The 17,485-nt window shown below is 43.9% G+C and overlaps 1 protein-coding gene across 3 annotated transcripts in view; it reads left to right on the top strand.

Moving 5' to 3' along the window:
- The window catches only part of RPGRIP1L (RPGRIP1 like), a 478,852-nt gene that overhangs the window by 161,532 nt on the left and 299,835 nt on the right, over positions 1 to 17,485 (top strand). For all 3 annotated transcript variants that reach the window (XM_082269857.1, XM_082269856.1, XM_082269855.1), the window contains exon 8: positions 9,430 to 9,576. In XM_082269857.1, coding sequence (XP_082125983.1) covers positions 9,430 to 9,576 — 147 coding nt within the window. The remainder of the gene's footprint in view (positions 1 to 9,429; positions 9,577 to 17,485) is intronic.

Genomic DNA, 17,485 nt, shown 5'->3' with positions numbered 1-17,485 from the left:
ACTTCCGGTGGACTTAAACTTTTATTATTCCTGTTATTTCATCTCCTTTGTGAGTATGATTGATATGCTTTTAAAAAAAGAAATTGTTGCAAAGGTAATGCGCTAGGCTGGTGCTCCCTCTGTATTTTTTTCCTTTTAGAATTGGATTACCTGGGTCTGACTTTGGATTCAGCCTCGGCTCGAGTGTTTCTTCCGGAGGCGAAACTGCAAAAATTGCAGCATGCGATTGGGCTCGTGTTGTCCAACCGCTGGTCTTCTCTCAGGACTTGCATGCAAGTACTGGGTTTGATGGTCTCCACCTTTTGAGGCGGTTCCGTTTGCTCAGTTTCACACCAGACCTCTGCATAGGGAGATTCTGGCCAAATGGGATAAGAATCCTCGGTCCCTGGACAATCTGATCTAGTTGAACGAGAGTATGAGAAGTGCCTTGCTGTGGTGGCTCTGCTCCCTTGCGCTTCGACAGTGGAAATCTTTTCTTCCCCTGTACTGGACGGTGATCTCCAAGGACATCAGCTTGTCTGGGTGGGGAGGTACTTTGGGCACAAAATCGGCTCATGGTGTTTGGACTCAGGAGGAGTCCAGTCTGCCGATCAACACCCTAAAAATTGCAGCTATCAGGCTTTGCCTGTCCCGGTGGACGGATGGTCTACAGGGGTGTCCGGTAAGGATTCATTCGGACAATGCCACAGCTGTGGCATATGTCAATCATCAAGAGGGCCCAAAGACTGCCCTTGTGGCCAAAGAAGTGGCTTGCATTCTAAGGTGGGCAGAACGCTATGTTCCAGCCCTCTCTGCTGTGCACATTCCAGGGGTGGAAAATTGGCAGGCAGACTACCTCACTCAGCAGGCCCTGAGTCCGGGTGAATGGTCTCTTCACCCGTGGTGTTTCAAAAACTGTGTCTCTGGTGAGGGACTCCCGATGTGGACCTACTTGCTTCTCCCCTCAACCGGTTTGTGGCAAGGTCTTGAGATCCTTTGGCATACCCCAGAATTGCTCTGGTGGCCCCTTGGGGACAGTATCGTCTAATATATGCCTTTCCTCTGTTACAGCTTCTGCCGAGACTTCTGCAAAGAATCAAGGCGGACTTCTGCACAGAATCGAGGCAGAAGGGATTCCAGTCATTCTGGTGGCCCCAGACTGGCCTCGAAGGTCCTGGTACCTGGGGTTGGTAAGACTGGTCGCCAATGCTCCTTGGCGGCTCCCTCTCAGAGAAGACCTTTGGTCTCAAGGACCGATCTTCCATCCTGCTTTACAGTCTCTGGCTTTAAGGGCCTGGCTAATGAAAGCCAGATACTGAAGGATAGAGGGTTGTCGGATTCTGTAATTCCTACTCTGTTAAGAGCTAGAAACTGACTGAAAGTGGCCTTCTTGGTGGCTATTACTTCTGCACGCAGGGTTTCAGAACTGGCTGCGTTGTCCTTTTGGTCACCTTACCTGGTGGTTCACAGGGACAAAGTGGTTCTCCGTCCCTGTCAGTTGTTCCTTCCTAAGGTCTTCTTGGGTTTCCACTTGAATGAGGACATTGTGCTGCCTTCGTTGTGTCCTAAGCTAAAACATCCAAAAGAGATTGCCTTACATTCATTGGATGTGATTTAAGCCATCAGGGTGTACCTGGCGGCGACTGAGTCGATTCGCAAATCAGATTCCCTGTTTGTCCTTACTGATAGTTCTCGTAAGGAGCAGGCCGCATCTGCTGCTACCATTTAATCAGGCAGATGGTGGTGCAGGCCTATTCCATTAAGGGTCAGGTTCCTCCTTTCCCTGCTAAGGCGCATTCTACGAGGGCGCTTAGTGCCTCCTGGGCCTTCTGTCATCAGGCGTCAGTGCTCCAGGTTTGCAAGGCGGCCACCTGGTCGTCTGTGCATACATTCACAAAGTTTTACAAGGTGGATGTTCTGGCATCTGTGGATGCTGCTTTTGGCCGCAAAGTTTTTCAGGCTGCTGTTGCAGAGGCTACGGCCTCTTAAGGGTGTGCACAAAGTGTTTGGGCTCTTTGGTTACCTGGTTGGCTATGTTTAGCCCTTTTTGGGAATTTGTTTTTTTTGCTGTGTTTTCCACCCGTGCTTTGGGACGTCCCAACGGTCAATGAAAATATGAAGCTGTGTCCATCAATGAATGAAAGAGAAAACTGGATTTTTGTCTTGCTGTAAAATCCTTTTCTCTGATGTTCATTGACGGACACAGCACGCACCCTTCTGTGGAGTTGGGTTATGTATTCTTCTGACACTGTTTGTTACTAAACTGAGATCCTAAAGCAGGAAGTGGGAGTATACCCCCTGGGACTACCCTAGGGGTGCAGTTGAGCTTCTTTAACTCTTTTCCTCCTAGTGTCCTACTTCTATGAAGAGACACATAACCCAATGGTCAATGAAGATATAAAGCTGTGTCTGTCAATGAACATCAGAGAAAAGGATTTTACGGTAAGACAAAAATCCATTTTTTTTTACATTTAGGACAGAAATGCTAGAATTGGCTTGGGCTGGAAGTGGTTAATGAATTTTAGTACGCATAAACACAATATAATACCTATTTTTTGGGTAAAATAAAAAAAGGTTATTCTATGCCAAGTAAATAGATACCAAACATGTCTCGCTTTAACCACTTCAGCCCCGGAAGGTTTTACTCCCTTAATGACCAGGTAATTTTTTGTGATTCGACACTGCGTTGCTTTAACTAACAATTATGCGATTGTGCGATGCTGTACCCAAATACAATTGATATCCTTTTTTCCCACAAATAGAGCTTTATTTTGGTGGTATTTGATAACCTCTGCGGTTTTTAGATTTTTGCGCTACAAACAAAAAAAGAGCGACAATTTTGAAAAAAAAAAACAATATTTTTTTACTTTCTGCTATGAAACATTCCAAATAAAAAATTTTTAAAAATCAAATTTTTTCATCAGTTTAGGCCAATTTGTATTCTGCTACATATTTTTGGTACAAAAAAAAACAAAAAGCGTATATTAAATGGTTTGCACAAAAGTTATAGCGCTTAAAAAATATGGGATAGATTTTTAACTTTTTATTATTTTTTTTGTTGTTTTTATTAGTAATGGCGGCGATCAGTGATTTTTAGCAGGACTGCGACATTGCGGTCAACAAATCTGACAGGGGGGGACCAGTGACACCAATACAGTGATCATTGCTAAATAATATGCACTGTTACTGTATAAATTACACTGGCAGGGAAGGGGTTAATACTGGGGGTGATCAAAGGATTAAGTGTGTTCCTAAATTGTGCTTTTTTAACTGTTGGGGGAATCGCTCTGTGACAGGCACACAGAGATCAGTGTTTCAGCTTAGCTGAGACACACAATCTCATTGTGCCTGTCTGACAGGAGAGCTGCCTGCCTTGTTTACATAGGCAGATGGCTCTCCTGTCAGTTTCTCTGAAGACCGCAGGAGGCCAGCGGCGATCGCGCCCGCTCCTTCCGCAGTCTGAACTTCCGCTTTGTCTAATCACAGCAGGAGTGCGGAGCGCCGCCGAAACCACATGCACATAATGCCGTAAATCTAATCTACGTGATTATGCGCACCCGAGCCGCCCTGCCGCAGTAAATCTGGTAAGTGGTAAAATTGCGCACGCCACGGAACTGCAACAAAATATGGTGCATTGATATATCTATAGGCGACACTTAAAAAGCTTTTACAGGTTACCAGTTTAGAGTTACACAGCAGCTGTTCCTAGAATTATTGCTCTCACTCTGACGTTTGTGGTGATACCTCACTTTTGGTGCAATTGCCGTTTACATATGTGTGCGGGACTGACGTGTGTTTGCTTTTGCATGGGGGGATGGAAGCGCTTTCATAATTTTTTTTTTTTTTTTTCATATTGATCTTATTTATTTTATTTATTTTTACACCATACCTTTATTTTTTTTTTAATCAACATTATTGCTATCACAAGGGATAAACAAATTTCCTTGTGATAGCATGGGCTGGACAGGTCCTCTTTATGGAGAGATCTGGGGTCTATAAAACACCAGATCTCTCCTCTGGCCTTCAAAGCAGCAGATCAAACCAAGATCAATTTAATCTGCTGCTTCACAAGCCGGTAGCAAGAGCGAAGATTCTTGTTGCTTCCAGTTTATGATTTTCACAGAGGTAGGAACAAAGTCAGTTCCTCTCTCTGTGCAGTGCATCAGAAGCCGGTTGGAGCAGTCCAGGATCCACAATGGAATGGGAGAGCCCTGGAAAGGTGGGAGGGACCCCCTTCTTCAGCCTGTAAAAGTGATTCAGTGACTGTTTAACTGCTCAAGTTAATTTTGCTAAACAGAGAATCACCTGTTGTAAAAAAATATTGGGATCATGGTTGTAGCCTCAACCATGATCACGGTATAACCACCTCAATACGAGGCCATAAATATACGGTACATACAGGGGTATTGAATAAGGTTAAATACCTTATTCGGCTCTGTGTATACAAAGAAACATGGGGGAGCTCAAGTCAATAATGGAAATAGTATTGACATAGCCCCAAATGATCCACAATGGCTCAAAATTGATATGGTCCAGAAATATTTGGAATAAAATTGAATAAAGCACCTGAACCAGATGGCTTACACTGAAGGGTACTCAAAGAATTGAGCTCTGTTATCTGTAATTGTTTATGATTTTTTTTTTAGAGACACTTTAATGAGTGGCTTGGTACCCTGCATTGGCGTAAGGCCAATGTAGTGCCTATATTTGAAATTACTGTAAAGGATCTTTTTTTTTTTTTTTGTTATGCTTACTTCTTCTGTGCAATGGTTTTGCACAGAGCAGCCCTGATCCTTCTTCTGGAGTCTCCCAATGGTGCTCCAGGCTCCTTCTTCCTTCGAGTAACCCCCCTACTCGTGCAGGCTCGATTATGTATGTCTATGGATACATTGAAACACACACAGTGCCGCTTGGCCCTGCCCCCTCATTCCTGGATCCGATTGACAGCAGCAGGAGCCAATGGTTCCTGAGTCCTGTGAGGTGGTAGAGGGCAGCCCTGCTGCTCTAGGACACAGCGCTGGAATGAGATCAGGCTCACTTAAGAGCAGAGAGGGAGCTGCCTGTTAAAGGTTTCTCTTTACCTTATCGCACAGAATGCATTAGGGTGAAAAAAAAAAACCTTTAGGCTTTACAACCACGCCACCCTAATGGATCAGTCTTTACCAAGTAACTACAGAGCAGTTATTTTCATTTCTATAGTTGGGGAAAATACTTGATAGTTTAATAAAAGACCACATAGCCAGCAGTGATTCATGAAAGACAGAAATTGTCAAACAAATGAGGTAAGCAAAACCTTAGACAAAGGAGTGGCTGTGGACATAGTATCCTTGGATTTTGCAAGAGTTTGACACAGTTTCCCACACACCGCTAATGTGTAAGGTAAAGTCTACAGGCTTGGAAAAATCAGTTTATAAATGGATAGAAAACTGGCTAAATGACCATATGCAGAGAGTAGTGGTTAATGATTCATACTCTGAATGATCTAAGGTTATTAGTGGTATAACCCAAGGATCAGTGTTGGGCCCCTTACATTTTAATATATTTATAAATGATATAGGATCTGGGATTAACGCTGAACTCCAGCTTTTGCTATGCTTTACATAGTTTTTTGGGGCCAAGCTGGCCCAAACGAACTATGTCCCTCAGTAAAGTGAGGCTGCTGGATGTGTGGTATAAACTGTATGTAGGTGAGGCTACATAAAGTATACCGCACTGTGTTACGGGTTCGAGATGAGACTCACTGTTTCATACGGGAAACACATTAGAGTTTATCTGATCTGCGCTCAGCCAATGAGATAAAGCTATTTATTCTAGCAATGAATACAAAGCTTCCTCTGATTGGCTGAGTCAGAAAGGTGGGCTGATAATGCAGCAAGGAATGTATTACGGTAAGAAATGTTTAGGCTATAGAACCACTTTAAGCAACAGTCAGCATGGATTCATGAAAGACAGAAGTTGTAAAAAAAAAAAAAAAACATTTATTTTTATGAGGTAACCAAAAACAGGCAAAGGAGTAGCTATCGCCATAGTATACTTAGATTTTGTCAAAGCACAGTTTCCCACACACAGCTAATGTAAGGTAAGGTCTATAGGCTTGGAAAAATCAGTTTGTTAATGGATAGAAAACTGTGTAGTGGTTAATGATTAATGCTCTGAATGGTGTAAGGTTATTAGTGGTGTACCCCAAGGTTCGGTTATTGAATCCTTGCTTTATTTATATAAACAATTTAGGGTTTAGGATTAAAAGTACCATATTCATTTGCTGATAACACAAAGCTATACAGTGGAATTATGTCCCTACATGTTATCACCTACTTACAAGCTGACCTCAATGCACTAATTAGTTGGGAAACTACTGTATGTGGCAAATGGTTTAATATTGATGAATGTAGTTATGCACTTGGGGGCTAAAAACATGCATGCATCATACATTCTAGGAAAAAAGCTGGGGATGTCAATGGTGGAGAGGGATTTGGGTGTCCTTGTGCATCACAGACAGTGGCAATCTGCAGTATCTAAAGCGAGCAAAATACTTTCTTGTATTGAAAATTAGTCAAATCTAGAGTCAAATCATGGTAAGACCTCATCTAGAATATGCAGTTCAGTTTTCGGCACCAGTTCACAAAAGGATATTGGCGAACTAGAGAAAGTACAGAGAAGAGCAACCAAACTGATAAGAGGCATGGAAGAGCTCAGCTATGAGGGAGGATTAGCTAAATTGGATTCATTCTCTCTTGAGAAGAGGCAGCTAAGAGGAATATGATCAACATTTGTGAATACATACGTGGTCAACCTAGTGAACCTAATGTAGAGTTCACTTTGAGGTCATTAGGGAGGACAAGGGGGCACTCTTTACATCTGGCAGAAAATAGATTAACCTCCGCAATAGACTCCCTCAAGAATTGGTTCTGGCAAACTCAGTAGAATGTTATAAAAAGGAGCTGGATGCATTCCTAAATGCATTTTATGTAACGAGATACTAATATTAGGTAGTAATAGGTAATAACACCAGAGGTAGTTTATTCAGGGAATAACTGATTGCCGCATGGGGGATCAGATAGGAATTTTTCCCCCACTGAAGTGAATTGGATAATGCTTTAATGTGTTTTATTTTTTATTTTTGCCTTCCTCTGACTCACCTGTGGGTATAGGATAGTTTAGTTAAAGGTTTTCTTTTTTTTTTTATTGGTTGAACTATATGACTAGGTTTTTTTTTTCAACCTGAATGACTATGTAACCTTAACAAGCATACAACCAGTCTCACTCTCTGTTCTTTTAGATATTTTAATGACAGACTATCACATTCCCATAGATTAAGGCATGTGATGCTCTGTCCTGTGTTGGCAGTTGTATTGATTTGTCAAACTGTGTCACAATGGGTTCAATCCCTCAACAGAATCTCTTCATCACTGGGGAAGTCCTTTCTGTCATGGAACATGTGAAACATGTCTGAAGCAATATGATCACCTCTTACAGGCATCTTACAGGCATCTTACAGGCATCTAAGCTCACATGGATGATATCCGTTGATAGCATAGAACACTTTGACACTTCTGACTAGGTTAACCTTAAATGGGAGTCCTCTCTTTCACTCTGCTCTTGACACTGGGTACTTGGCAAAGATGCCCCACCCTTCTCACTCATTTACTAGAGTAGCAGTACTTTGTAGGCAGGCAGAGCCTACTTACCACTGAAGCTGCAAATGTAGATCTTATTTTTCCCTTCTGTTTAACCTTCTGCATGCAGGTACACTCCCACTTCTGAAAGTGGGGGCTTGTTTGTTCTTTCTGTTGAGTCCTCTGGTACTTTACCTCCCAGGCATTTGGATGCTCAGGTCCCCTGTAGTTCCCAGATCCTGTCCCTCATGCTATGCCTTATGATACCTGCTGGAAGAATAACTTCCTAATAGGTGTCTTGTCCTCTCAGTGTTGTGCAACTTGTTTGTATAGCCTTCCAGGCTTTAAAGAGGTTGTAAACCTTTTTTTTTTTTTTCACCCTGAAAGACAAACACATAATGAGCTAGTATGCATCGCATACTAGCTCATTATGAAATACTTACCTTAGAAGGAGCCCCCGCCGTGCCGCCCGCATAGCTGTATGACGGGCGACATGTCCAGTCGCCCGTCTCCCGGGATCGCGGCATCTGCCCATCTGATTGGCCGGAGCCACGGTGACGTCACTCCCGCGCACGCGTGCGGGAGCCGACAGTCACGGCACGGAGTTCTGAAGGAACGGCACCAGCAGCCGTTCCTTCAGAGCGCATGCGCCAGTGACATCACTGGCTGCATGTAAGGTAAATATCTCCTAAACGGTACATGTTTAGGAGATATTTACAGTACCTATAGGTACAAGTGTCAGAGGAGGGCTTACTTCCTCTTTAATTTCCTCCAGCCCCAGGGGTTTTTAAACTTTTGAATCAGAGAGCCCAAATAAGAAAATTGTTACTGTACAGGAAGATGTTTACTGAACTGTCAGAATAGCCATGCAAAAACAATAATGCATAGTCCATATGTTTGAAAAAAAGTAGTAAGTGCGGCTTGGTATCTATAATATATTATGTGGTGATTGAGAAATGGGAAGCACTGCTTAACATTGCCTAAACAGGTAGTATGGGTCTAGCTAGCTACCCCCAGCTTACTGTATTACAAGCTGATTCTACTTAGAATTAATTTATTCTGCACGGTCAAAACACTGATTTTTTTTAAGTGTTCTGCATTGTTTTTAAATATTTTTTTTTTTATTTCATGCTATGCATGTTTTGTTAACAGCTTTTTTTAGCACTTCCCCCACAGAGAACACATTGCGGCCTCACTTCTCCATTTCTATAAGCTTTAGTAAAAACAAGGGAAATAAAACCCTAGTTGTATTTTCTTTTAACAGTAAACCTTTCCAACTACCATGGGGTCTATTTACCTTAGAACCTTGTCTGGGTAGTTGTTTCCAACCCTGGGAGTTGTCTCCACCCACTCACTCTAACACGCTATACATGTGCTCTCATTGTTAGCGTGCTATCACTTGCCATTGATCTGCTAATTTTGCACCTGGAAACAAAATTAAGTGGCGACCCATCCCAAACACTTCCTTGACCCAATTTGGCTCCCATACCTAGTTTAGGAAACACTGCTTTAGTCTACTACTGTACCAACTCTCCAACCTTGTTTTACACCTTGACATTGCCCCTAAATGATGGAAATGTTTTGGCCTCAGTGACCTTTGTTCAAGATCTAGTGGCTGCTCCTTTTGTTGGCCTGGAAAACAGACCTCTACTGGTTCTGACAGACTATGCATTTGTTGAAAGCTTGTCCTGTTCAATAGGGTTCACTCTTGACTGCACTGGAATGCAGATACCACAATTGTTTGCTTATGTTTGAGTGTTGGATATTTTAGATGTTTTATTTCATAAATTCGTGTGCTATCATTTTTGTATTTCTAATACTTTTCTTAAATCAGCATTTGAAGACAGTGAAGTCCAATCAAGATGCATTCCTGAATGAAGTGGACAAGCTTAACAGCCAACTAAAGGAAGAACGTTTGAAAAGCTTCCATCTTGAGAAACAGTTGCAGTCGAGCACATTCTCTCACAAAAGGGTGGAAGAGGTTTGTTTTAAAATTTTCTTTTTGTGTGCTTATATAACTTCATCTATAACTAATACCTCTCTTTTCACTGGGCTCCTCTGTTTGGAACTATCACTAACATTTTTGTTCACTATCCCTTTCATGTACTGTATTTTATAAGGCACTGTCATTTCTGTATTTGTTCTTTTTTGTCATAATTGATAATTTAGCAATAGGAGGCTGCCTACCTCTTTTGGCTTATAATTAGCTTCTAGGGTATGACATTTTGAAACTTTAGCTTTTAGACTTGCCATACTTTTACCATTTATGGGTCCTTTGTATATTGTTTGCCTAATTTTGTAATATAGTTTTAGGTGAGCTATGACTTTTTTTTTTGCCTTATGGTTTTTTTTTTTTTTTTTTGTTAAAGAATCTTTATTTAGTTTTGCATAGAAAACACACATAGAAAACAACAGTACAGAAAGGTATCAACTCTACCCGCTCATAGAACAAACATTATAAATCTGAATACAAGGCACACAGCAGTGAACAGAGCAACTGGAATGCTACAGGGCAATGGTCGGGCTGCCGGCAGCCACAATCATGCAACATCTGCGGGCAGCCAAAAGTGCAGTCGGGAAAACAAAACCAGCTCCAAGAGGCCCCGGCCAGGGCCCACCCCAAAGGAGGGGGGCAAACAGCCTCCATCAAACCTCCCCCGACGCGGCCCTCCCAGCCATGTGCCTCCCTAGTCACGCCCCCTCCACCCAAGTTGAGTAGCAGGCGGGAGCTCAGTAGTAGCCCAGATCCCAACGGGGAACCACTGTAAACACCTGATTTGCCCCCGCGACACGAGTGAAAAACAATCGTTATGGCGGCAGGCCGCCCAACGAAGTCCAAACACATGGACAACAGTAATCAGCGTAAACATCATGTAGCAAAGGAGAGTGAAGTGGAGAGAAAGGAAAAAAGGAAAAGAAAGGAGCAAAAAAAAAGGGGGTAGGAAAAATAAAAAGGGGGAAGTAAATATTGTACCTGTCTATGTCCATAGCCCCCCAGCCTCTGCGCCCCGCCGAGGTCGCTACGGACATCCAGAAGCTCGAGACATCACACTGCAGACGCACTGAAAATGAGGTGAAGCGGGCTCACCCAGGGATGGGTCAGCTAGTACCAGCAAGGCCTGGTCAATGCTTGAGGGCAGCAGGGCCGAGTCACCTGCATAGTCGAGCCATGGTCGCCACTTCTCATCATTACGTTCTCACACACCCCTACACATAGCGAGCCAGTCCTCTATGTCCCTTATGCCATCCACCATCCACTTCCATTCCAACCTGCTTGGGACCTGTGGCTGCTTCCAGTAAATCAGAGTCAACCTCCTGGCTTTTTCTTTATGTTTTAGCACATCTATATTGAATTTAGCTTACTCTTTGTACTGTTAAAATGTAAAGTATCCTCTTTTATTTTGCCATATTATGTAACCATGCACTTTCATGGCCATTCTTTTTTTTAAGTGAATACTGTATTTTTTTGTTATTATGGTTTATTTTTTTAAGCAGTTCCTGGAAAGCTTAGTTAGATATCAGAAGAATTTATTGACGTGTTTTTATCTGTCAGGTTGTGTTCTGTTTTGCCAAAGTAGTCCTTTAACCCTTTCACTGCCAGGTCTGTACTGCGTACGGACCTTCAGCACTGCTTGCAGCTGGCCATTTCACCCCCTGCTATTAGTTCATGGTCATCCCCTTCACCCCCCTTCCTGCCCCAGCACTGATCCCCCCCCCACACCAGATCCAACCCCCCCCCCCGCAAATCAGATCCCCTGCAGTGCTACCTTTAGAAGCCAGCATCCCTCCTCTGCTACTCCCGCTGGCTTCGGGTGCTGCTGGGGCTTAGGGGGGGATCACAGAATGTCCCCCCCCCCGACAGGCCAATCCCCCTCTCCCGTACCAGCCCATGCAACCCCCATCCAATCCATCCCCCCAGCGGCATCCCTTCCGCCGCCTGCTCAGCTGCTTACCGGTTGTTAGCTGTCATTGCTGAGCGGGGGGTGCTGGTGAAGCTGGGGCTTGGTAAACCTGTACCTTTACCAGCCCCCTCCCCCTCCCTGTAGTGCAGTGGATCGAGGCAGCCATTGCTACTGATGGCTCCTGTGTCCACTGACAGCTCAGCTGATCACATAGTAAATCGAGAGTTTGCTATGTGTCAGACTGTCAGTTTATGAATAAATAAGGACTCCTTATTTCATTCATGTAAAGTGCTGCAGAGAAAAGGACTTTCTTAAGTCCCTTCCTCTGTCTAAAAAAAAAGAGATATGGTGGTCTGTTTAGACCTCTGATATTTCACCAAAGATCAGATGCAGCCGGGTGTAAACGGACACATGTCAATTTACTTCACCCTCTCCATAGAACACAATGGGTGGTCCGATTGGGCCCGCTTGAAAAATGGACAGGCCTTGTGCACACTGGGCATACACAGGGTACCTTTACAGGGATGCACAGGTGTTCTGTGCATCCCTGTGCAGGCAGTCCCATTGATGTAATTTGAGATGTAGCAACTGCACGAACAGAGCCGTTTTGCCCAGTTTGACATACATGTAGGTCCGCGTGCATGTCCCTCAGCTCACAGCATCTGCGTTCAGGGTCGTGCACCCACATCCACACGGATGTCAGATAGGGAACAACAGCTATGCCTGTGCAGTTGTTGCATCCCAATTGACATAAATGGGACTGCCTGTACTGTACAGGGATGCACGGAACACCTGTTCATCCCCGTGCGGGTAAATATGGCCCTCCATGAGCATACACTTTAGTATGCCACATGTAAACAATGCTTTATTAGTAATTTAGTAGGAATTTTGCAAGTTTTGTTGTGTTTATGTGCACTAATAATGATTTTAGAGTATTTTTTTGTGAAAATAGCGATATGATAAACATTTGCGCAATTATTGCGGGGCCCAAAAAACTGTAGCATTTTTTTTTTTATTCTACAGGTCATGTGCTTTTAGAAAATGTCTGGTTTGAGGGCCAATTCACACTGGTGCGATGCCAGACATCGCATGTGATTCGCATCACATTGCTGTGCACATCACATGCAATGTCTGTGCAATGCTAATTCAGCCATACAAACTGTATGGCTGAATTTGCATCGCATTCAGACCAAACTTGTGCAGGGCCCTTTTTTTTTTTTTTTTGTCCACACCAGAATTATATTGCATGCATGTTCACACCCATGCGATTCGATTCCTGTCCGAAATCACAGTTCTCACTGCAATCTGTAAACCGATCTGGGGGTGTCAATAACTTTGTATTGACACCCGCAGCAGTTCGCAGAGGGCAGTGTGAAGTGTCGGCAGTTCAGGTGCGATGCGGGAACCAGCACTGGATTTGCAGGGTATCCTGCATCGCACCATTGTGAACCGAGCCTGAGGGGACTTTTCAAATTCTGAAGCTGTAAGTGGAAAAATGGTAACCTCTGGATATTTAGAGTAAATTGTTATTATTTACAGTTTTGCATACATTCAGTTTTCACCATTTCACAAAAAGGTACAATTTAAAATGTACAAATATCTGTTAATTTTTTTTTTTATTTATTAACTCAATACAGTTTTAACTTTTATATACAGTAGGAATATTGTACATTTTGCCATGTATGAATCCATCATTAATTATTTAAGTGTATCTTTAGCAAAATTATTGGTTTGATAAAAATTTGTGCAAATATCGCAGTGCCTTAAAAATCAGTTGCACCTTTGTTTAGTTCTACTGGCCATGTGATTTCAGAAAATATATGGTTTGGGCGGGCACCTGGATGTTTGGGTTCGAGAAGTTCGGCCGAACTTCACGAAAATGTTCGGGATCCGAACTCAACCTGAACTTGACCCCGAACCCCATTGAAGTCTATGGGGACCCGAACTTTTGGGCACTAAAAAGGCTGTAAAATAGCCCTGGAAAGGGCTAGAGGGCTGCAAAAGGCATCACAATGTAGGTAAATCCCCTGTAAACAAATGTGGATAGGGCAATTACTTAAAATAAAATAAATAAAAATGAACCAATATCAATTGGCAACTTGGAGTAGGAGGTGGAATAGGAGGTTGGGGTGGCGTCAGGTGGGAATGCTATGGGAGTTGAAGTTCTCATCACAGCCAAAAAGGATTAATGTCTGCCTACAGTGCCACAGGCCTCATTCACAGACTCAGGGCTATGGCAACCATACATGGGAGTTAACGTTCACATCACAGCCAAGAAGGATTGATGTCTGCCAGCAGTGTCATCAGTCTGCTGTTCTATGCCCCTCCAAAGCTCCTGTGTGGTGTGGGGTTTGTCACCCAAACACATGAGTTTTAAAATCGCCTGCTGACGTTTACCCTGGGCTGTGCTGAAGTTGGGGGTGAGGTTCTTTCGATGACTGGATGTAGGGGTGGTAGAAGAGGAGGAGGAGGAGGATGATGCACTATCTGCCTCAGGCCCAGCCGCCACTACGTTTACCCAGTGTGCAGTTAGGGAGATATAGCGACCCTGGTCGTGCTTACTGGTCCATGCATCTGTGGTTATGTGGACCTTGCCACAGATGGCGTTGCACAGCGCACACTTGATTTTATCCTCCACTTGGTTGTGCAGTGAAGTCTGGAAAAGTAGTGGCAGCTGGGAACAACGTACTGAAGGACAGCCACCGCCATCAGCTGTTTGAAACAGTCCGTCTCCACCAGACGGAATGACAGCATTTCAAAGGCCAGTAATTTTGAAATGCTGGCATTCAGGGCCAGGGCTCGAGAGTGGGTAGGTGGGTATTTCCTTCTTCTCTCCAATGTTTGGGAGATTGACAGCTGAATGCTGCCGTGTGACATGTTGGAGATGCTTGGTAATGGTGTCGTATGTGGTGGTGTTTGTGGAACATCCTCTGTTTGCTGGTCGCCAGATGCCACGGTGATGCCAGCGGTGGAGGGAGAGGCCGGGGCAGCAGCAGAAGAGGGGGCAGGAGGAGCATGAGAGAGTTCCTTGTTTTTAAGGTATTTACTCCAATGCAGTTCATGCTTTGCATGTAGAAGCCTGGTCATGCAGGTTGTGCTCAGGTTAAGTACATTTATGCCTCGCTTCAGGCTCTGATGGCACAACATGCAAACCACTCTTCTCTTGTCGTCAGGACATTGTGTGAAGAACTGCCACGCCAATGAACTCCTTGGAGCAGGCCTTGGTGTGCTCGGTGCCTGGGTGCGGTGGACAGTAGCAGACGTACTGTCTCTTGAATGGCCGCTGCGCTTTTGCACCCTGCTCCCTCTTTTGCTGTGCTGTTGCCTCTGTGCGACCACCGCCTCTTCCTCATAACTGCATGCCTTACTAGCATGACCTTCAGTCCAGTCTGGGTCTAGGACTTCATCATCCTCCACATCATCTTCCACCCATTCATGATCCCTCCCCTCCTCGTCGGTCTGCACATTGCAGAAAGCCACAGCAGTTGGCACCTGTGTTTCATCATCAACATCGGAGACGTTTTGTGGCGATATTCTCATGTCCTCATCCTGCAACAAAAGTGGTTGAGCATCAGTGCATTCAAGGTCTTCCTCTTCTGGGGCAGGGCTAGGTGGATGGGCCGGGGGAAACCCTGTCAACAGAGTCATCAAAAAGCATAAGACTTTCCTGCATGATTTGGGGCTCTGACTGCTTGGCTGATTTGCAAGGGGGTGAGGTGGAAGACTGATGGGCATGGGCTGCAGGTGCGAACTCTGAGCTTTCTGCAGAGGACTGGGTGTTAGATACTGTGAAGGAACTGGAGGCACTGTCAGCCACCCAATCTACTATCGCGTGTACATGTTCTGGCTTCACCATCCGTAGAGCGGCATTTGGGCCTATCAAATAACGCTGCAGATTCTGTCGCCTACTCGCACCAGAGGAAGGGGTTTGACTTGGAGCGGTAGTTGGCGCTGAACGGCCACGTCCTCTACCAGCAACAGGAGCTCCACCAACACCACCATGACTATGCCCACGTCCCATATTTGATGTTCTCCTCATTATTTGCGTTCCACCACCAAGCTGAAAGATTGGTCTCTCTCCGGTGTCAATTTACCTGGCAGTAGTCGACAATTACGTTCGCTAAGGCAGTGCCCGTGTCATAAAAATGCTCTGTGGACCCAGAATAATGTTTTTAAAGCCCAAAATACACTGATTCTCAATTTCTATGCGGAAATGTAAAAATGTTTTTGGTACGCTGTATGCACAAGTGGTTTGTGGAACAAGAACAAGTATTTTTGTAATAAAATACAGAAAATTTGTATTTCACTGCTGTAAATTGAAATTACCTATTTATACGCCGGATGCATAACTGTTTTTTCTGCCTAAAACTTGTCTTTTTTCAATAACACCCCAAAATGCAGCTTTTAATTGCTGTACATTAACAGTATATATTTTTACTATGTATGGACACCAGATTTGGGGACCCAGAGCACAGATTTGGTCACCAAAATTCACAAATGCAGTAGTGAACTGCTATATATTAAAAATAATTATTTAAACACCGGATGCACAATTGTTTTTTCTGCCTAAAACGCAGCTTTTTTCAATAACACCCCAAAATGCAGCTTTTAACTGCTGTACATTAACAGTACATATTTATACTATCTGTGGACACCAGATTTGGGGACCTAGAGCACAGATTTGGTCACCAAAATTCACAAATGCAGTAATGAACTGTTATATTTTGGAAATAATTATTTAAACGCCGGATGCACAACTGTTTTTTCGGCCTAAAACGCGGCTTTTTTCAATAACATCCCAAAATGCAGCTTTTAACTGCTTTACATTAACTGGTTATAACAGGAACCCTGATGCCAGAAGAAATTGTTACTCTTCGCTAAGTTCAGCGAATCATAAATAAACTCCTTCTGGTCGTTCATCATGTTGGTTTTCCGATTGAGGGCAGCCATGGTAGTGGAAAGCACATCTTGCTGCTTCAGGCTTGTGTAGAGGGAGTTACTGGGAGGTTTTCTAGAATATTGATTAACAACTTGCCGACCGCCACAAGTACATATACTGCTATTGGAGAATATGTACTTATTCTGCTCCACGGGAGGTTTCTGTCCTCCCTGAGACCGTGCTTTGCCTGCACGGTCAGCCCCGTGCAGGCAAAGTGACGTAACGGTACGTCACTAGCCTGTGAGCCAGTAGGGGCGAGTGCGCGCCGCCGGAGGGGTGCACCCGCCCCCACTCATTCACGGACACCTCCGCGCGAGTGACCGACAGACCCGATGTCCGCCAGTCACTTGCGATCGTCAGTTACAGAGGGAGAAATGCAGGCGGCTAATGTAAACAAAGCCGCCTGTCATTCTCCCTTGTGTAACAGCAGAGATCAAACAGTCCTGCTATGTAGGACTGTAGATCTCTGCTGTTACATGAACAGCAAAATCCCATCACAGTTAGAAACACGCCCCTAGGGACACACTTAACCCCTCCTTCTCCAATAAAGTTAACCCCTTCCCTGCCAGTGTCATTTTTACAGTAACAGTGCATATGTATAGCACTGATTACTGTAGTAATGTCACTGGTACCCCCAAAAGTGTCAAAAATGTCAGTCAAGGGTCCGATCTGTCCGCCGCAATGTCGCAGTCCCGCAAAAAAAATTGCAGATCGCCGACATTACTCGTTAAAAAAAAAAAAAAACAACAACTAAAATGACAAAAAACTTTCCCGTAGATAGTAAATGCAATACCTTTTGCGCAAACCAATAAAAATACCCTTATTGCGATTTATTTTACCAAACATATGTAGCAGAAAACAAATTGGCCAAAAATGTTAAAAAAACTTTGAATTTTTTTTGGGGGGGAATTTCATATAAAAAAAATGTGAAAAATGTTATTTTTTTTAAATTTACGCTCTTTTTTTGTTTATAGCGCATGATCAAAAAATTGCACAGGTGATCAAATACCACCAAAAGAAAGCTCTGTTTGTGGAAAAAAAAGGACGTC

This window comes from Pelophylax lessonae, assembly GCF_965119305.1.
Source record: "Pelophylax lessonae genome assembly, chromosome: 10".
NCBI lineage: Eukaryota > Metazoa > Chordata > Amphibia > Anura > Ranidae > Pelophylax > Pelophylax lessonae.
This window is presented reverse-complemented; position numbering and strand designations above follow the sequence as displayed.